A 22,677-nucleotide genomic window follows, 5' to 3' on the forward strand; every position below is an offset into this window, starting at 1 on the left:
CTCAGACAACACTTTCCATACCCACAACCATTTCCATCGAGAAGGACAAGAGCAGCAGATACTTGGGAACACTACCACTTGCTAGATCCTCTTCAAGCCTCTCATCATCCTGACTTGAAATAAATCACTGTACTTTCACAGTCACTTGTTCAAAATCCTAGAACTCCCTTCCTAATGGTATTATGGGTTAACAATAGCAACAATAACAATAACTACAGTGGTTCAAAAGGGTAGCTCACCATCATGTTCGGAAGGGCAATAAATGCTGGCCTGTCAGTGATGTCCGCATCACACAAGAGATTTTTTTTAAGCTTCTATACCTTGGCTTAAATTCTAACAGCACAGAGTTATCTTAATGCTCTTGACTTCTTCTCAGTGAGTCTCCCACTTAGAACTCATGTTGACCTCACTACAATATAATAAAAATCAGCAACGAGTCAAAATACAGAAAGGAGATAAGGGGCTTAGTGACATGGCACAATGAAATCAATCTGTCTTTTCGCATCAGGAAAACTAAAGAACTGATCATCAACTTCAGAAAGAAAGGAGGAGAGCACGCCCTTATCTATATCAACAGAGGTTGAGAGAGTGAAGAGTATCGAGTTCCTCAGAGTGAAAATAACCGATGGCCTGCCCTGGACTTGCTACGTAAATGCAAAAGTCAAGAAGGCACAGCAACACTGCCTCTTCCTCAGGCGGCTCAGGAAATTTGGCATATCCATAAGGTCGCTCACCAACTTCTACAGATGCACCATGGAAAGCATACTGTCCGTTTATATAATGGCCTGCTACAGCTAGCGCTGTGTCCAGGACTGTAAAAAACTACGGAAGGTGGTCAGCCCAGGCGATCTTGGAAGCCAACCTTCCACCATTGGGCTCGCTGCTGTGGAAAGGTGGCCAACGTCATCAAAGACCCATTGCCCCCCAATAATGATCTCCTACAACCTCTGAAGCCTGATCACACACACGAGCAGGTTCAGGAACAGCTTCTTTCTGGCTGTTATCAGACTGTTGAATGGACTCTCTAGACTCAAATAATGTAACCTGCAATGTAACCTGTATGTCTCTCAATCTTTTTGATCTGTATACCCTTTGCTTGCAGTGATTTGCCTGTACCAGTCATAAACAAAGCTTTTCACTGTATTTCAGTGCATGTGACAATAAATCAATCAATCAATCAATCCTAAATTGGGAGTCTACACGCCAATCTCACTCACATATTTACATACCGTTTGTACCTGCTGGAATCTCTTAACTGCTCTTCAGTGACACTCAAACTGCCCTTAGTGACACAATGTAAAACTTGTAAAAAGCTTTTTCCTTGTTGCTGGAGAGAATTGAATGTTGCAATCTAGCAATTCTTAGGACTGAACATGGTCTGAGGATTACATTCCCAGAGCATGTGAACTTCACTGGTACAACTGGAGACACAGGAAATGGATTTCATCAGATATTGGTATTGTAAAATGTTAAAATCAAGGATTTTATGTTTCAACAGGTGCATTTTGAAGATGGACCATCATTGTCCTTGGTATGTATAAAACGTCAGCTTCATTCTGGCTTCTTCAACAAATCTAGCAGTTTCACAAGATCATAACAATCTCTCAGAAGGTTGATTTTTGCATCCTGTAAGCCGAAGCATTTATAAAGGGTTTCTTCTATCAGGGTCTCTCGCAGTCTCTTTGAACACTCACCATCCAACCCTTCAGTAAAACATTTCAGCCCTCTCCTTACAAACTACTACAATATCTTCAATTTCTCAGGTTCCCACCATTCATGTTCTCACAAAAGTTGGTGGGGGGGCGCAGTGGCAATAATATATCTTTGGCAGCTTCACAGGTATAGGTAGTTGGAAAATAGCAAACATTTGATGGAAGGGTAGAATCTGGAACAAGAAATGGTCAGCCATGATTTTATAAAATGATCAATCACGCTTGACCGACATCTGCTCTTCATTCATATGTAAAGTAAAATACTGAACTGAATGTGTCTCATTCTGTTTAAAAATCAGACACCCGCTCCCGCTAGAATTTCACAAACTCCTCTAACTACATGCATCTTAAGTACAGGAGTGAATGTGTCCAGGTTAAGTTTCCAGAATGCTGAAATTTGATGTTCTAACTTCCACTGTCTGCACCTACACCAGCCCCACCTTTGATGGTGGTAATTCTGTCTATTGTCACACAGATAGCATGAACTGCAGATGCTGGAGTCCAAGTCAATACAGTGTGGAGCTGGAGGGACACAGCAGGTCAGGCAGCATCAGAGGAGCAGGAAAGTCAACGTTTCAGATTTATATCGTTCCTGATGAAGGGTGTAAACCCAAAACGTTGACTTTCCTGCTCCTCTGATGCTGCCTGACCTGCTGTGTTCCTGCAGCTCCACACTGAATTGATTCTGTCTAAATGACTCCCATGGCTACCTAGAATACACCTCCTCCCACCCACTCTCCTGCAAAAATTCCATCTCCAATTCCCAATTCCTCCGCCTCCACCGCATCTGCTCCCAGAATGAGGTATTCCACTCCCGCACATCCCAGATGTCCTTGTTCTTCAAGGACCGCAACTTTCCCCCCGCAGTGGCCGAGAACGCCCTTGACCGCGTCTCCCGCATTTCCCGCAACACATCCCTCACACCCCTCCCCCACCACAACCACCCCAAGAGGATCCCCTTTGTTCTCACATACGACCCCACCAAACTCCAGACACAACGCATCATCTTCCGACACTTCCACCATCCACAATCCAACCCCACCACCTAAGACATTTTTCCATCCCCATCCTTGTCTGCCTTCCGGAGAGACCAGTCTCTCTGTGACTCCCTTGTCTGCTCCACACTCCCCTCCAACCCCACCACACCTGGCACCTTTCCCTGCAACCGCAGGAAATGCTACACTTGCCCCCACACCTCCTTTCTCACCCCCATCCCAGGCCCCAAGATGACTTTCCACATTAAGCAGATGTTCACCTGCACATCTGCCAATGTAGTATACTGTATCCATTGTACCCGGTGTGGCTTCCTCTACATTGGGGAAACCAAGCGGAGGCTTGGGGATCACTTTGCAGAACACCTCCACTCGGTTCGCAATAAACAACTGCACCTCCCAGTCGCGAACCATTTCAACTCCCCCTCCCATTCCTCAGACGACATGTCCATCATGGGCCTCCTGCAGTGCCACAATGATGCCACCTGCAGGTTGCAGGAACAGCAACTCATATTCCGCTTGGGAACCCTGCAGCCCAATGGTATCAATGTGGAAGCAGGAACAGCAACTCATATTCCGCTTGGGAACACTGCAGCCTAATGTTATCAATGTGGACTTCACCAGCTTCAAAATCTCCCCTTCCCCCACCGCATCCCAAAACTAGCCCAGTTCGTCCCCTCCCCCCACTGCATCCCAAAACCAGCCCAGCTCTTCCCCCCCACCCACTGCATCCCAAAACCAGCCCAGCTTGTCTCTGCCTCCCTAACCTGTTCTTTCTCTCACCCATCCCTTCCTCCCACCCCAAGCCGCACCCCCATCTACCTACTAACCTCATCCCACCTCCTTGTCCTGTCCGTCTTCCCTGGACTGACCTATCCCCTCCCTACCTCCCCACCTATACTCTCCTCTCCACCTATCTTCTTTTCTCTCCATCTTCGGTCTGCCTCCCCCTCTCTCCCTATTTATTCCAGAACCCTCTCCCCATCCCCCTCTCTGATGAAGGGTCTAGGCCCGAAATGTCAGCTTTTGCGCTCCTGCGATGCTGCTTGGCCTGCTGTGTTCGTCCAGCTCCATACTTTGTTATCTTGGATTCTGTCTATTGTCTTTATTTCCACAACACACACATATGCAGCCAATTCCATTTCCTTCCTCTACCATTGTTTCATGCTGAAGCAGATTGATGACAAATCTCCAGCACTCCGTTTCAGAGAACCATGCACCTGTGCTCCAAGGTCCCTCTCTTCCACTATATTGCTTAAGGCCCTACCATTCACCATGAAACTCCCACCTTGATTTGACTTTCCAAAATGCAACACCTCACACTTATCTATATTAAACTCCATTTGCCATTCCTTGGCCCACTTCCCCAGCTGATCAAACTCCTGCTACTATTTCTGAAAAACTTCCTTACTACCCATGGGACCACCATCTGCAAACTTACTAATCATGTCTTATTACCCAAATCATTGATATAGATAAACAGCAATGGGCCCAGCACCGACCCCAACTTCTTCCAGCCTTGTAATTGTCCAGCAACTCTGAAACGGTATGTATGTTCAATTCTGGCCTTTTGCAGGCTTCACCCATTCCCCTTGCCATTCCTCTAACTGGCAGCTGTGCTTTCAGCTACTTAGACCCTATGCACCAGAATTGCCATCCCAAGTCTATCCAGTTCTCAAACGAGCTCTTCTCTTCTTATGGCCCTTGTTACACTCTTATTGTGTGTTATAAAACAAACCACTTTCCTTCTTTTCACAACCTGTCCACAAGCAATTTATTTTTAAATATATTCCTCTTCTTTATAGAATGGTGAGGGCATATTTCCCCACACCCTTTGTGGGCACTGACTTTGCAAGGATTGCAATAACGCTATGATAGCATTAAACTAGAAGTATAGTGTATTTTGTACACACATGGATGTTGAGAAAACTTTTCAGCACAAATATATCAACAAACACATGAGGAGATACATATTCAAAATGGATAAAGGAGTGATTCAAATAGTAACAACTTAAATACAAAGCAACTGAGGGAAACCAGTTTATCAATAACCTTACTGTTTAGATAGATTCCAAAAGTCCACAGTTTGGGTTAGCAGCATGGAAATACTTTGTGAGGGTGATTGCTCGGCTAGCTAGCAGCTCAGGAGTTGCAGGCAGCTGTTTCTCTTTAAAAACTCGTGTTGAAAGCCTTCTGAGGAAGTTTTGATGTTATATGATTTCTGCTTTACTATTTTGATGAAAGGAGATTTTTACTTGTAGAGTGCACAACTACAGGTTGGAGGCTGTGTTTTATAGGCTTTTCCTTTGCAAGTCAGAATTATTGGTGTTGATTCTGTCAGTTGATGATGCATGGAGCAGTTCTGACGCCTTTAACTGTCCAGCTATTTCAAAGTTATAGTTAAAAAGACTATGGAATATTCTGGGAAGCCTTGTGACCAAGCTTACCTGGGGTAGGACAAACTGTTATGAGTAAGACAAAGGCATGCCTTGCAGGTAGCCAAATGTCCATAGCCCATACCAGAGGTTAAGTGGATAATCCTCAATGCATCTGACTGTCGGGTGGATTTAATTGGCAGGTCTGCTGTATAAGGGGTTTACTTGGTAATGATTAAATGTATAGCAGATTATAACGCAATAATTAGCATTCCATACACATTAGGAGGTACATGCTTGTTGATTGATGTGGCTGACATTGACTTTGAAGAGGTTTACAGAGGTTAATGTTCAGCCCTGTCACATGATTATGACAGCCATCTTTGTTGGGCTATTTACTGTGTTTTTAAAACAGGCACACATTCTATGACATATTAACAATTAATTTGCACACCACTCATGATGCCCTACTTAAATCCATCTCTTTGGCCAAGCTTTCCATTGCATATCTTTATGTCTGGTTATTGTCCAGTGAAAGGTCAGAAATCACACAGTACCAGATTATAATGCAACAAATTTATTTGAAAACACAAGCCTTCAGAGCCTTACTCCTCCTTCAGGTGTTAGTGAGAAAAGTCGTATCAAACATAGAATTCATAAGTAAAAGATCAAAGGGTCACACCACTGATGAGGATATATGAAACTAACCTAAATCTTTACTCAGTTAGACGGTTTTAATGAATTAATATGTGTATGTAAATCCACAAATTTCTTTCAAGACACTGTTCTGAGAGAACTAAAGGTTTTATCAATGTAAAGAAGAGGTGATATTTTAGGTGTGAGACCTTATTCAGAACCTGTTTGTATTTGGTTTGGAGTCAGACAGGTTTTATTTCTAAAGTAGGAATTTATATAATGTGACATTGACTGACTGTTTATAAATTATGTGCTTTTTAAACAAAATAGAATGTATTTGCAAATACAAATTCATCCCACAAAACCTTTAGTTCTCTCAGGACAGTGACTTGAAAGGAATTTGGGATTTACATAAACATATTAATCAACTAAATCCTTCTAACTGATTGAAGATTTAACATCATCTTAGGTTTGTTTAATACATCCTCATCAGTGGTATGACACTTTGATCTTTTATTTATAAATTTTGTGTCTGATATTACCTCACTCACACACACCTGAAGAAGAAAATAAGGCTTAGAAAGCTTGGGTTTTCAAATAAACCTGTTGGACTATAACCTGGTGTTATGTGATTTATGACTTTGTTCACACCAGTCCAACACCAGCACCTCCGCATCATGGTCTCCTGTGAAACACTTAGTGGAATCTTCCTCTGTTAATATAAATTTAAGTTGTTGAGAAAAGAAAAAACATTGCACATTCCTGAAATCTAACCACTCCATCTCAATATCTGAAGCACTTTTGGCTAAAAGGGAGAAAAAAAACTCTAGTGTTCAGTTCTGAAGTAGCTAGTTCTGTTTGACTTGGCATCTTCTGGAAGACAATACTGAGCTGGACTCTGCTCTCAGCTGGTGAAATTGTCTGATAGGAAATGTGTTGCACCCTAATTTACCTAATTTTCTTGCCATGATAATTTAAGAGAATTTTTCTCAATATGTCAGAGAGAGAACTGAGAACTTGGTAGTATAGTAACTGGACCATAGTAATCCTGAAGTTCCAAGGAATTAACAATGGAAATCTTCTTAGTGTATGTGTTTGGCATGGGAGGGGATAGAGGGAGTCGGAAATGGCAGTATGAAGAAGGTAGGGAGGAACAGAGAACTTGGAGCTGGAAAGCCAGAGTTTGAAGATTCCAGGGCAGATGAAGAAAGATCAGGATTTAAGTTTTTGGGGTTAGAAAGTAATGGGCCAGGTGGCCAAAGGCCCAATATAGGAGAGTCGGAGGGGAACTCAGGAGATCACAAGGGACATATCTTTTTCTTAACGGTTTAGGAAAAGCAGATCACGATGTTTGGAAGCACTCGCCTTAAGTAGTTGGCCGTCCCTGTTTCCAGGACAATGAGAACAAAGAAAATTACAGGCCCTTCAGCCTTCCAAGCCTGAAGTGACATGCTGCTCATCATAACTGAAACACTCTACTTTTCTGAGGACCGTATCCCTCTATTCCCATTCTATTCATGTATTTGTCAAGATATCCTTTAAAATTCACTATCATATCTGCTTCTACTACCTCCCCTGGCAGTGAGTTCCAGGCACCCACCACCCTCTGTGTAAAAAAACTTGTCTCATACATCACTTTTAAACCTTGCCCCTCGCACCTTAAATCTATGGCCCTTGGTAACTGACTCTTCCACCCTGCGAGAAGGCTTCTGACTGTCCACTCTATCCATGCCTTTCATAATCTTGTAGGCCTCTATCTAGCTGACCCTCAACGTCCTTTGTTCTAGTGACAGCAATCTAACCGCTCCTCATATCTAATGCCCTCCATACCAGGCAACATCCTGGTAAATCTTTTCTGCACCCTCTCCAATGCCACCACATCCTTCTGGTAGTGTGGCGACCAGAAGTGAACACAATATTCCAAATGCGGCCTAACTAAGGTTCTATAAATCTGCAACATTACCGGCCAATTTTTAAACTCAGTGCCCCGGCCGATGAAGCTAAGCATGCTGTATGCCTTGTTGACTACCTTCACCAACTGCGTTGCCACTTTCAGTGACCTGTGTACCTGTACACCCAGATCCCTCTGCCTGTCAGTATTCTTAAGGATTATGCCATTTACTGTAAATTTTCCATCTGGATTAGACCTTATGAAATGCATTACCTCACATTTTCCTGGATTAAACTCCATCTCTCTGCCCAAATCACCAATTATTCTATATCCTGCTGTTTCCTCTGACGGTACTCATCGCTATCTACAATTGCACCAACCTTTGTGCCATCTGCAAATTTACTAATCAAACCAGTTACATTTTCCTCCATATCATTTTTATATATTACAAATAGTAAAGGTTCCAACACTGATTTCTGAGGAGCACTACTAGTCACAGCCTTCCATTCAGAAACACACCCCTCCACTACCACCCTCTGCCTTCTATGACCAAGCCAATTTTTCATCCATCTTGCAAGCTCACTTCTGACCCTGTGCAATTTTGTATCAGTCTGCCATGAGGGACCTTGTCAAAAGCCTTACTGAAGTCCATGTAGACAACATCCACTGCGCTACCCTCATCAATCATCTTCATCACTTCCTCAAAAAAACTCAATCAAGTTAATGAGGCACAACCTCCCCTTTACAAAACCATGTTGTCTCTTGCTAATACACCCACATATTTCCAAGTGGGAGTAAATCCTTTCTCAAAGAATCCTCTCCAATAATTTCCCTACCACTGACATAAGGGTCACCAGTCTGTAATTAGCTGGATTCTCCCTGCTACCCTTCTTAAGCAAAGAAACAACAGTGGCTATTCTCCAATCCTCTGGAAACTCCCCTGTAGCATGTGAGGATACAAAGATTTCCCTCAAGGCCCCAGAAATTTCCTCCCTTGCCTCTTTCAATGTCCTGGCGTATATCTCATCAGGCCCTGGGGACTTGTCTACCTTAATGTTTTTCAAGACCCCAATGCCTCCTTCTTTTTGATCTCAACATGATGCAAACTATCTACACACCCTTGCCCAGACTCATCATCTATGAAGTCCTTCTCTCTGGTGAATACTGACGCAAAGTACTCATTTAATACCTCACCCATTTCCCCTGGCTCCACATATAAGTTCCCTTTCCTGTCCTTGAGTGGGCCAACCCTCTGTCTGGCTACCCTCTTGCTCTTTATATATGTATAAAAAGCCTTGGGATTTTCCTTAATCCTGTTGGCCAATGACTTTTCATGACACCTTTTAGCCTTGACTCCTTGCTTAAGTTTCTTTCAACATTTCTTGTATTCCACCCTTGCTTTGTGTGTTCCCAGCCTCAAAGCCTTGACAAATGCTTCCTTTTTCCTTTTGACTCAAGCTCACAATATCTCTTATTATCTAAGGTTCCCTAAACTTGCCATATTTATCCTTGATCCTTACGGGAATGTGCCGGTTCTGAGTTCCTATCAATTGACACTTGAAATCCTCCCACATTCCAGATGTTGTTTGCCGTCCAACATCTGCCTCCAGTCTACATTCTCAGTTCCTGTCTAATGTTGTCGTAATTAGGCTTCCCCCAATTTAGCTCCTTTGGCTGACACCCACATTTCTCTTTATCCATCAGTACCTTAAAGCTTACTGAATTGTGATCACTGTTCCTGAGCTGCTCCCCTACTGAGATGTCAACCACCCAGCCAGGCTCACTCCCCAATATTAGTTCCAGTATGGTCCCTTTCCTTGTTGAACTATGTACATACTGTTTCTGGAAGCCCTCCTAGATGCTCCTTACAAACTCCGCCTCATCTGCGTCCCAAGCACGAAGTGAGTCTCAGTCAATATAAGGGAAGTTAAAATCACCCATGACAACAATCCTGTTACTTTTACATCTTGCCAAAGAGAACTTGTCCAGCAGCCATTAGAATTAAATCTCATTCCCAAATGCCTTGCAGGAGTGAGATTTGACTATTGTAATGGAGCATCTAGCTTTTACAAGGTGCTCAAACAATTGCTGTAAAATTGGAGGCTGGCACATGTGCATAAGGTAAGGATCACTTTTCACAGTTAAATGGTTCTAAGTCCACGACAGTCTTCTGACTTTTGTGATGGTTTAGCCTGTGCCATGTGCTTCATGCCGCCTCTTCACTGAAGACCCAATATCAGAGCTTATCATTGTGCCTGATGATGCTATTAAGATGCCTCTTCGAGAATCGCAGTTTGAACCCATGTCACCACTCCAACAAAACACCCACTGAAATTGAAAATTTTACTTCAGATGTATGATTTTCTTAGATTGCTGCAACATATTGTAGGTTAACACACGCTATAAATATTTAAATAGATGTTGCTGATTGTAGAGGAGGTATCCAAGCCATGAAGTTTTCAGTAAACATGAAAACCTGGTCCAGCGCAAGTTTGATGCTAAAATTCATTTCAAGGTAGTTCAAAGCAAATCAAAGAACTTACCACAATTGCAACCAATAGTCTTAGCATGTCGAGGCCACAAAGAGTCAACATGGTACTCTTTTGACTTTGCACAACAATGTAACATGGAAGATACTGAATCAGCTGCCAGTTTTAAATCTCTCACAGTTTTCATTTCCATTGCTATGACATAAATTTTAGAAAATTAAGTGCTAAATTAAAAGTGATAAAAGATGCCTTTTGCTTATTTACAGGGTGAACAATTGTGTTGGATTCTCCAATTACAAGTTTTTTTTCCTTTTCTTGGCTTACTCTTTGCTTTACTGCGTATTTATTGCTGCCACTGATCTGCAGTACTTTATCAAGTTTTGGATGGTAAGTTTAATATAATTCTATACACATACTTCATTCACTTTAAGTATCGAGATTTTAACAGAAGGACATTCTTGATGTCATTTTTTAATGGAATAAATAAATTAATCAATCGCTGTTTTCATTCCTTAAATAAAAGCAAAATACTGCAGGTGCTGGAAATCTGAAACAAAGGCAAAAGGTGCTAGAGAAACTCAGCAGGTCTGGCAGCCTCTGTGGAGAGAGAAACAATGGTTAACATTTTGAATCCAATATGGCTCTTCTTCAGAACTAAGCCGGTTTGTAAAAGGCTTTTAATGCTGTTGATAGAAAGGGAGGAAGAGCAAGTGAAATGAATCAAGTGGGAATCCCAGAGCAAAAGACAAGGGTGTTGATAATGGCAGTGAAAGGGAGAAAGCTGTAAAATCTGGTGTGAAAAGGAGCAAATGAGTCCAATCTGCTGAGAGCAAAGTCAACAAGAAACAAGCAAGGTGTGTTTGTGTCTGTGTGTGAGACTGTGTGTGTTTTGTGGGAGTGTGGTTGACATGTGGAGCGTGTAAGATAAATTAAGGATACAGAGTCTATGTTCTGAAGTTGTACAACTAGCATCTTGTTTTTCAATTAGGCACTTACAGCCATCTGGACTAAACATGGGGGTTCAATATTTTTTATTTGGTGTTTTGTTGCTGGTTTGTTCTTTTAATTTCTGTGATTTCCCTTTTTGTTTCCTTTACTTTAAGATGGCAGTAGCAGTGATACCTCTTGTAGCACATCTTTTGCTTCTCACTTTTCTTTCCCATTCCCTTCGCCTTTGCAACATAGAATGTCTTGTCACTTAGTCTCTCTGTCCTCTATCCCTTCCATTCCTCTTCCCACTCACTCCCTTTCACTTGTTTAAAACTTGCTATACTTTCGATGAACCATCGTAGCAGAAACATTAACTGTTATTCTCTGTTGATTATTTACAGTATTTTATTTTTTCTTTCAGATTTCCAGCATCCACAGTAATTTTCTTACAGCAACAGATGTTAAACAACTATTTTATAAATTCCTGCTTTCACTCTGTCATATTTCTTAGGCCAAGAAAAAAACGTGTCCAATTTTCAAATCGTATGAAATGGGTGTCAAGTCAAGATAATGTTGGATGTATATCGTTTGAGTACTTGCAGTGCTGTCATTTATTTCTTTCAAAATCCCAGAGTGGAAAATTTAAAACAATAGCTTTCAAGTGCCCAATTTTTGTCACTTTCACCACTCTAAATCTGCCTCAAAGGGCAATTCATTAAGAGAAAAATCCTGGCTATAATGTTTCATTCTGTTGCTTAAAAGTTCAAATATTTTCCTATGGTGACTTGCATCGTTATTAACCATAATAGGCTTTAATTCTTCTTATAAAATGACAATATAAGGAATTATATAGCTTGCTTTCAAGCCTTTGAAACCTCAATCACTTCAAGAGAGGAACCTTGGGATGCAAAGTCACGAAAAACTTGTTGATTTAAAAATAAGTAAAACTTTAAAAGATAAGGGCATGATCTGAAAAAGTAGGAAATGATATAACTACACAATATATCCATCAATGTTTCAGAAACCCATTTAGTATAACCCTTCAGCAAAACTGGTCACCACAATATTAACCTGTCTTTACAGATGCTGTTTTTATTGAGCAATTTTAACACTTTGTTTTCAGTTATAGCACTAAGCTATCACTCTGGCATTTCAATGAGTGTCACTCATCTTGGATTATTTATACTGGTGTGATGGATTAGGAATGGTAGTTCAGTTTTCAGTGAGCTGAATGCTATCGTTGTTTTGACTCAGTAATTATCTAGAACAGTTGTTCTCCATCTAATCTGTGTTTTTTTGCATTAGATAAATACGAGGCTATTACATTAAATTGCTGAAGAAATTTATAATTGCTTTGTATTAAAATACCACTGGTTATGTTGCAAATTACTGAGGCAACGAAATGAAAGACTAACCCGATATCACTTTGGACAATAATTGAACAAATTAAAGATACATTTAGGGGGAAATCACATCAAAACATTCTTTCAAACTCACCTCCACTGTCACAAAATTGTTCACTCCACTCTTGAGGTCTATTGTTCATTAAATATAATGTTGAGGTGCTGGTGTTAGGCTGGGGTGGAGAAAATCAGAAGTCACATAACACCAGGTTTTGGTCTAACTGATTGATTTGAAATCACAATCTTTCAGAGTGCTGCTCCTTCATCAGGTGAAGTGGAGGGAAGCACACAGGCATAGAATACATAGGACGAGAAATAATGGCAAGACAATTCAAGATAATTAAAAATGTCAACGGATAAGTACAAATAGTGTGAGTGGAGTGTCAACAGTCCGAGTAACAAATCTTAGCAAGTGAGCAAAAATGTCCAACACTGTGAATAAACAGCTGAATAGCAAGTGAAGGGATGACCAATGAACCGATAAATTAAGGCCGAGAGATAATTACAAAAAATCAAAATAAGATGGTGCTAAGGACAAACCAGATGGCTGGAATAACATGCTAGGTATCAGAAATACATGATGAGGGTCTAACCAAAGTAACAAGTAATCCAAAACTGTACAAACTAATTAAGATAGAAAGATAATAAGTTATCAAGGTGATGGTGTCAACACAGAACAGTGAAGAAGATTTTACAAACACGGAACAGTGTGATAGGTTTACATAGAGTGTGACACAACATAATAATAGTCAAGTTCCATACACATGAAAATGGCCTCAACCATGATCTTGGGTTCAAGTCATGCACCATCTTATTTTTGACTTCTTGTAATTATCTCTCTGTCTTAATTAAATTGGATCATAGGTCATTTAGCTATTCAGCTGTCAACACTTTACTCATACCATCTGATACTTTTGATCATCTGCAAATACTTGTTTTTCAACTTGCTGACACTTCACTCACACTACTTGTACTTATCTGTTGATACTCTTAATTACCTGGAATTATCTTGCCATTATCTTTTTGCAAATGTATTCCGAGCCTGTGCACTTTCCTGAGCTAACCTCCACTTCAACTAAGGAGCAGTACTCCGAAAGCTTGTGATTTTAAAGAGATCTAAACTGTACATACCACTCTAGATGTGATCTTACCAACACTGTAGCAAACCATCCCCACTTGTATGTTTCATTCCTTTTGCAATAAATGACAACAATCCATTTAGCTTCCTTATCACATATTTAATGTTTTATGCATCTCCCTCTACCTCATAATTCTGCAATCTCTTTCCATTTAAACAATATGCTGCTTTTCTATTCTTACTGCCAAAGTGGACAAGTTAACATTCCCACATTGCATTCCATCTGCTAACTTTTTACGCACTCACTTAACCCATCTGTATCCCTTTTGCAGACTTTGTCCTCTTCATAACTTTCTTTCTTGTCATCATCAGCAAGTTTAGCAACATTACGTTTCATCCCTTCATCTAAATCATTGATATAGATTGTTTTGGGGCATCCTAGAGTTGTGAAAGTGTTTATATTAATATAGAATCTTTCTACGTTCAGGAACTGTCTGATTTTTTAAAATTGTCAAGTACATTTTACTTACTCAAATTCATTCCATTTTAACTAATTTCCCCCATTCTGCCCCACTTCTCAATAACATTGGTAAAATCCATGCTGAAGGCCACCAGCGGGTACAATCAAGTCATTTACTACTTGGTTTGGTGTGACCTAAAGAATTTTGGAACGCATGCCTGAGTTCTCTGTGCAGTAGACAGGCTGTAATATGCTCAGTTAATTATAACTTAAAGGAAAAATGCAGCTGGTGGTATAAGCTGAGGAAATCATGGCAGTTATTTCACAGTTTGTTCTCACATGTGTGGAATTGATTCCAAAATATTCAAGTCCTCTTGCTTTCTAGTGGTTAGCTATCAAATCGGCGTAAGGTTAACCGCTGTAATATTTGAACTAATCACTGATACAGACATTTTCCAGATTGTGAATGGGTCCCATTGTTGAGTCTCTTTGCAAGTTGATTTGTTCGCAAGTTGGAACACAATGCAGGTCAATATAAAATAGCTGTTCATAATTATGAGGAAATGTTTGTGTGCCAGATCTTTAAAATTGCACCCCTGTGTGGGGTTACGTACTTAAGTATCTTTTCATACCTATGTTGTATTCTGCAAGTTAAAATGATTTTATAGAAGAGCCTGCATTTAGACTTGACCAGAAATATCCCAGTAAGGCAGATGGACTGTTTTGCTGTCTAAAGCAGCACAACTCTATCTCTATTTCAGGGCTATTTGTTGCTTGTGGTCTGTAATAATAATTTGTTTTTAAAAGTAAAACACTGAAACGCTTAGATAGTTTTGTAAAGAAATATGTCAAATGGTGCCACAGCTAGTTTGGCCTCCCTTTCTTTTGCCTTGCAATTTCCAACTCAGCTTCTTGTCAGCCTGACTCTGATCCCTTATTACTTTTCCTGCTTATATCTCACCACACTCGCTTTCTCCAGGAGATCTAATTCCGACTTTCTTGATCTTCTCTGCATTCAACTCCTTTCACTCAACTACCTCACTTTGCTGTGCAAGTAACTGGCATTATAAAAGAAATTCCCTTAGCACAAACACAGTTTCTCCTTTGTTTAGAACTGGAATCTTCATCTCTTCCTTAAAATGGCTATTTTCAGTACTGAAGAAGAATCAAAATCAACTCAATGTTAACTCTGTTTCTCACTCCACAAGTACTGCCAAATTTGCTGAGCTTCTCCAGTCTTTCTGCTTTTAATTCAGATTTCCAGCATCCACAATATTTTGTTTTTCTCTCTCTGTTATTTATTTAATTAAATAAATTATTTTTATTCATTCTAGCTTTGTACCCTTTTTATTGACTTCTTACCACTTCCTTTCATCTCTTTTCAAGGATGAAATTCCAATTAAGCGGCTGAAGGAATATTGGGTAGGAATCCAAATGCTTGATCAGTTCCATTTTTCATGATGGAAACTGATTAGTCATGTAGTTAGTAAATGTTTTGTTTTATTTAGTAAATAGTATTTTATGTTTTGAGTTACCACATAGCAGCAAATGTCAAAAAATTAATTTTCTGTCTTGCAATGTCGAAATGCAGTAACATCAGTAGTTGTGCTTCAGGACTAGTTGTCTCTTTCAGTGCAAGATTATCTTTATTTTGGCTGCCCAGAACGTCATGGCCTTCAGTATGTGGCATTGCAACAGCTCCAAGCACGTTACAGTCTGCATAAAGTAGGCCCAGTGACCTAAATCGTTTGGTTATTATGAGTCTGACATTTTTAAAAAAGCGTGAAATAAGTCAAATTGGGAGATTTATGCTCAACAACAACTTGCATTTATGTTGTGTCTTAACATAGTAAAACATCTTAAAGGAATTTACGCAATCTTTAGCAATAAAATTTGACACAAAACCTCAAAGGGAGAATTTAGGGCAGATGTCCAGAAGTTTAGTCAAGGAGGTAGGTTTGAAGGAACACACTATAAATGGAAAGAGAGGCAATTCCAGAGCAATGATGTACAAAATGTACATTTAAAGGGGCGATTAAGAGACTTTTAGATAAGCAAATGAATATGCAAGAAGTGGAGGGATATAGTCCAAGGGCAGGCAGTAGGGATTAATTGAACTTGGTGTCATGTCTGGGCCCACCCGTGCTGTACAGTTCCATGTTCTAAATGTGAAACCACTTTCGTAGGAATTCTATTCTTACCTAACAAATGAAGGTTTAAATAAAGATTTATGTCTCTGGGAGCCACATGACAGTCACATTATAAACATCATATTCAAAATTTATATTAAGCCAAGTTGTGACAGACTTCCACTGTAATTCCAGCGAGGCATTCCAAATAATATCTGTATTGGTGAAAAAGGCTTTTACAATAGGGGTATTGAAAATTGGTAACTGATTGTCAACCAATTTGACTGCTGAATTTTTTGAATTGATATATCTCGATTACGTTAATTTATTTACTTCCCTGAATTAATATTTTCGTTTCAATTTATTTAACTATATCCAAGTCACACTTACTTTCCTCTGGAGCAATGTAATTTTGTTATATAGGTTCAGGGTACGCGCGAGTCCAGTCCCTTCAAATGTACTCTTTAATCCATTATATATCGCATGAAAGAGAGAAATAGTGAAAGGTTTAGACAGGGTTAATGTGACATGGATAAATCCGTAGCAAGAACAACACCCTCAAGTTTTTATCAGAAAATACACTTAAAAGGAATTTATTGATGAAACACAGATAGAGCATTGACTTAATGCCTACTAAAGAGTGGAAATAGAAGAAAATTGGTCCTCATTGTGCCCGTTTTCCATGTATTAGCCAAAGAAATAGGTGTTGAAGACTATCATGAGATTCTATTCTGCCATTCAGTAAGACCATGGTTGGTCTTTTGCATTAACTCCACTTTCTTGTCCTATTTACATATCTATTGGTTCCCTTAATGCAGAGAAAAATAGTCACAGAATCACAGAATCATTATGGCATGGAAGAGTCCTAATACTAATCCCTGGAGAAGTCCATCACAAACTTTACTCCAGCCTGAAAAATATCTATGAACCATTCCTCACTGCTTCCCGTCCCTCACTCAGTTTTGAATCCATGTTGCTATTGCCTCTTTAATGAGATATAACTTTGCTCACAATTCAGGTGTGTTGCACTGTATATAGTGTGCTTTGGAAGTTCATGTACGCCAGCATTACTGCCATCAATTCTTTCAAAACATTTGCAGCAAGTCAGTGCAACAGAATCTCCATGCTTGCTCTTCCCATCAAATTACAATTTTAGTTAGTAATTATTATTAATTAAATCCCAAATAATTGTTTCTAAAGCTTCCCTGCTACTAAAGTTAAACTCTTTAGTCTGTAATTATAGGGCTTATTCTTACAAGCATTTTCAAACAAGGGCATGATGTTTGCAATTCTCCAGCCTTCTGGTACCTCTCCTGAGTTGAAGAGAGACTACAAGGTTATGGCCAGTACCTCCATAGTTTTAATTCCAACTTCCTTCAGTATCCTGGAATGAATCTCATCTGGTCCCAATGCCTTGTGAACTTTAAATGCAAACAATCTATCCAGCATTTCTTCCTTTTCAATGATGAACCCTTCTAATGACAGTTTCCTCCTTTGTCACCGCAGCCTGGGTAACATCTACCTTCCTGGCAAAAACAGATACAAATTAGTAATTTAACACCATGACTATGGCCACGCCTCCATACGTAAATTCTCTTATTAAACTCTATTTGGCCATGGTCCTGTTTTCCCCATTCTTTGACAATTTATGTGCCTATAAAAGATGTTGGGATTTCCCCAGAAATCAGCTGCCAATCTTTTCTCATGTTCCTTTATTGCTTCTCTTATTTGCTTTCTCATCTCCCCTCTGAACGGTTTTGCATTCAATGTAGTTCTCAACTGTATTTTTTATCCAACTGTTGTCATAAGTGCATATTTTCTCCTTGATCATGATTTCTATTTCCTGTTACATCTTGAGTGCTCTGAATTTGTTTGTCCTACTTTTGCCTACTATGCCTGAACCATGTGTTGTTGAAGTGAGCCCATTGCTCAGCTACATTTTTTTTCTGGCCCAATTCTGATCATGTCCCATTGAGGTCAGTTCTCCCCAGTTGATTTTTTTAAAATTCCAGATTGTCTGCCACCGTTTCATAGCATTGAAACCGGCAGACCTAGGAGCAATGTAGATTTCAGCAAATGAGCAAAAAGGGTTTAATTGAGTGTAGTAATAGAATACAACAGAAAGTTTGCAGGAACATAGAAGCCACAAAAGCTTCTATAGGTATGTGAAGTGGCAATGATTAGTGGAAGCAAATGTGGAACTCTTACAGTCAAAAACAGAGCAAGTTATAACAGGGAACAAAGAGATAGCTGACCAATTAAGCACTTTTATTGACTCTGTCTTCACAAAGTAGGACACAAATTGTGGACCAAATGTTGGGGAAGAGTCTAGTGCATGGGATGAAGTGAAGGAAATTAATATTCGGAGGGAAATGGTGGCAGGGAAATTAATAGCTGATAAATCCCCAGGGCACAAGAATCTACATCCCAAAGTACTTAAGGAAATGGCCCTAGCTTTATTGAATGCATTAGTAGCCATCTTTCAACATCCTATAAACTTGGAGCAGGTCTTGTGGCTTGAAGAATAGTTAATGTAACGCCACTATTTCAAAAAGGAGCCAGAGAGAAAACAGGGAATTACACACCAGTAGAAGGGGAAATACCAGAGACTATTATAAAGGATTTAAGAGCAGAGCACTGAGAAAACAGTGACAGGATCAGCATAGGGTTATGAAAGGGAAATCATGCTTGAGAAATATTCTATAAGTTTTTGAAGATGTGATCCCATGTAAGAGATTAGCACATAAAATTAAAGCAGATGAGATTGGAGATGGTGTACTGGTGGGCAGACAGGAGGCAGCATAAGAATAAATGGGTCTTTTTCCGAGTGGCTGGCAGTTACAAGTGGAGTAGCACAGGAATCAGTGCTTGGATACCAGCTATTCACAATGTGTATTCATGATTTAGATGAGGGAACTAAATGTAATGTCTCCATATTAGCGGATGGCATAAAGCTGGGTGGAAGGGTAAACTATAAAGTGGATGCAGAAATGCTTTAGTATGATTTGGACAAGTTGAGTGAGTGAGCAAATACATGGTCGTGGAGTATAATGTGGATTAATGTGAGATTATCACTTGCAGTGCAAAAACTAGATGGTAGATTCCTGTATGAATGGTAATGGATTAGGAAAGGGGAGGTGCTACAAGGCCTAGATGTCCCTGTATACCAGTTGCTGAAGGCAAGCATGCAAGTGCAGCAGGTATTGAAGAAGGTAAATGCTCCATTGGCTTTCATAGCAAGGCAATTCAAGTTCAGGAGCAGGGATGCCTTTCTGCAATTATACAGGGCCTTGGTGAGACCATATCTGGAATATTGCAGTTTTGAATTCCTACACGGGAAACCAATGGCCTATGGTATTATTGCTGAACAGTTAATGCAGGGACAGAGGTAATGTCCCAGGGACTTGGGTTTGAATCCCCACCATGGCAGATGATGCTATTTGAATTCAATAAATATCTGGAATTAAGAATCTAATGATGACCATGAACCCATTGTCGATTGTCAGGAAAAACCCATCTGGTTCACTAATGTCCTTTAGGGAAGAAAACTGCCATCCTTACCTGGTCTGACTTACATGTGTCTCCAGATCCACAGCACTGTTTTTGATCCATAACTGACCTCTGGGCAATTAGGGATGGGCAATAAATGCTGGCCTAGCCAGCGATTCCCTCATCTCGTGAATGAATAAAAAACAAAATCCGAGAAAGAATACTCTGGCTATGGAGAGAATGCAATGAAGATTTACCAGACTGATTCCAGGGATGGCAAGACTGACATGTGAAGGGAGACTGATCAGTTAAGATTGTTTTCACTGGAGGTTAGAATTAAGAGTGAGATTCTTATGGGAAGCTGTATAATCCCAATTGGACTCAGCAGGTTAAATGCAGGAAGAATATCCTCAATGAGTCCGGAACAGGTGACACAGGTAATATAAGGTAGACCATTTAGGTCTGAGATGAGGAGAAATTTCTTCACTCAGGGGGTGGTGAAACTGTGGAATTCTCTGTCACAGAAAGTGGTTGAAGTCAAAACATTAAACATTTTTGAGAAGGGTTTAGAAATCATTGGGGAGAAAGTGAGAACAGAGTTCTGATGAGTTGATTATCATATTGAATGGTGAAGCAGATTTGAAGAGCAGAATAGCCTAGTCATGCTCCTATTTACAATGTTTTCTATGTTTCGATGTTTACATCCTAAATCTGACAGTTTCAGGAGTACTGTCCCCCAAATGTTCCCCCAAGAACACTTGATTTACTTGGTCCATCTCATTCCTGAGATCCAGGTCTATCAGTGCCTCCTTTTTGTTTGGACTAAACACATCATATTGTAGCAACTCCTACTGAACACAATGCATGACAGCTTGTCAATCACTTTTTTTTTACAGACCAAAGAAAAAAATTTAAAAATCGTCATTTTCTCCTGTACATAGGAGAAGGCCTGTTGGTGTAGCCTTTATACAATTCAGATTACACACTATTGAGAAAAGTACTGTAATCATAATGTTTTTAATCGCATATAATGGGACAGCATTTATTGCTCATCCTTAATGGCCCTTGAGAAGCTGGTGAGCTGCCTTCTTAGGGAGGGAGTCCCAGGCATTTGACCCAGCAACAGTGGAAGAACAATAATATGGTTTCAAGTCAGTCTGATGGGTGGTTTGGAGGGGAATTTTTCCAGTGGTAGTATTCCAATGTATCTGTTGCCCTCGTCCTTTTAAGTGGTAGGAGTGGTAGGTTTGGAAAATGTTGTGTCAGGAGCCTTCATGCATTACTGCAGAGTGTCTTGCATGCACACTGCTGCCACTGGGTCACTTGTGGATGGATTGAACTGTGAAGGTGGTGTACAGATGGGGTACTGATCAAGCAGTCTGCTTTGTCCTTGATGATGTCAAGCTTCTTAAGTGTCATTGGAGCTGCACTTATCCAGGCAAGTGGAGAATATTCCTTCAAACTTCTGAGATGTGCCATGCAGATGGTGGACAGGCTTTGAGGAATCAGGAGGTGAATTACTCAGTGCAGAATTCTTAGCATCTGACCTGCTGTTAGTCAGATGAATATGAGCGTTCATGTTGCTGGCCTCATCTAGTTTCTGGTCAGTGGAAATGTCATATTTTCTATGCTTCAAGGCACTTTGTTAACAGGTCTTCACAGGTGATACAATTGTAAGTGATTTATCCACCATTTACACACAATATTCTTCACAGTTTACTGACCACCAATCCCTGCTGAAGGATGCCTGATCCGTTACCTCCATCCCCCCACCCATCCATACATTCACCATATGTCCCAAAACCAAATCTGGAAAGTTACCCCAGGTCTCCAAAGGGATATATTGGCCTTGGCTATCCAAAAGAAATCCATGAAAATGTGCTTCGTAGAATTGATAAAGGGGAGCTGATGGATTTGGTTCTCTTAGATTTTCAGAAGGCTTTCAATAAGGTCTCGCTTAAGACATTGGCATAGGATAGACCTACTCTGATCCGGTCTAATCTCCACACTCTGTGCTCCACACTCTAGGAACTCCAAAATCCTGTTTCAGTGGAGGCAGCTGGTCACTTAAATGGCCAGTAGTCTCCAAGAAACTCAAATGTGCCAGCCTCAGCCCACTTCCACAAAAATAAGTGAGGATATGTTCAGAGGCAAGACTTGTGTTTCCTGACAAATTTTGGAATTTTTGTCATAGCAGAGATACTCAAGTTTGTCGTACAAATTGAAATCAACATATTTGTTTACCTCCTCTGTCATTTTTCTATTTCCTATTCTAAATTCTCCAGTCTGTGCTAATAATGTGCCCACAGTTGTCTTTGCTAACCTTTTACATTTTACATATTTATTGAAGCTTTTACAATCTATTTTATGTTTCTTGCTATTTTGCATTTATATTCCGCTCACTCTTTCATTATTAATTTCTTTGTTCTCCTTTGAAGTCTAAAATTCTCCCAGTCCTCAGGCTTATAATTTTTATTTTGCAACTTTATAACCTTTGATCAAATACTGCCTTTCACTTCCCTTGTTGGTCATGGCTTTCTCACATTTCCTTTTGGATATTTTTGAAATGTATGTTGTTTTTCGGAAAACAGCATTAATTCTTTAAATACTGAATATTGACTAAGAAATCCCAGGAATTCTTCTTCCATAACATTGGTGCTCAATAGATTTACCTAGTCTGTTTGTAAATTGAAGTCATTCTTGATTGCTCCATTCCTATGACTACGTGCACCTCTAATTTCCTGATTTTCACCATGCTGTATGTTATCATGGCTGATTTATAGCCTGTAAATCACTCCACCTAATGTTTGCGACACTTGCTATTTCTTAGCTCCTCCTAGACAGATTCTAAGCTTTGTTCTTCTGGTCAGGGATCTTCTCTTACTAAAACAATGATCCTGTCCTTTAGTATCATGCCTATCCCACCTCCATTTCCTTCTTTCTCAGCCTTCCTATATGTTGAATATTCTTTAATATTCAGTATCCAGTTCTTAAAGGCACATCTCCATGATACCTATAATATGATATACTTATACAGTGACTATAGTTCAGTAGAATGTTCTAAGACATTTCCTAAGCAGTATTACCAAACAA

The 22,677-nt window shown here is 39.9% G+C and overlaps 1 protein-coding gene across 3 annotated transcripts in view; it reads left to right on the top strand.

The window, feature by feature from the left end:
- Window positions 1–22,677, top strand: part of zdhhc2 (zinc finger DHHC-type palmitoyltransferase 2) — a 101,803-nt gene that overhangs the window by 63,450 nt on the left and 15,676 nt on the right. For 2 of the 3 annotated variants that reach the window (XM_048544508.2, XM_048544491.2), the window contains exons 6-8: window positions 1,499–1,531; window positions 10,362–10,482; window positions 15,353–15,388. In XM_048544508.2, the coding sequence (XP_048400465.1) occupies window positions 1,499–1,531; window positions 10,362–10,482; window positions 15,353–15,388 (190 nt within the window). The remainder of the gene's footprint in view (window positions 1–1,498; window positions 1,532–10,361; window positions 10,483–15,352; window positions 15,389–22,677) is intronic. The other variant, XM_048544500.2, reaches the window with a different exon arrangement.

This window comes from Stegostoma tigrinum, chromosome 1, assembly GCF_030684315.1.
Source record: "Stegostoma tigrinum isolate sSteTig4 chromosome 1, sSteTig4.hap1, whole genome shotgun sequence".
In the NCBI taxonomy this organism is placed as follows: domain Eukaryota; kingdom Metazoa; phylum Chordata; class Chondrichthyes; order Orectolobiformes; family Stegostomatidae; genus Stegostoma; species Stegostoma tigrinum.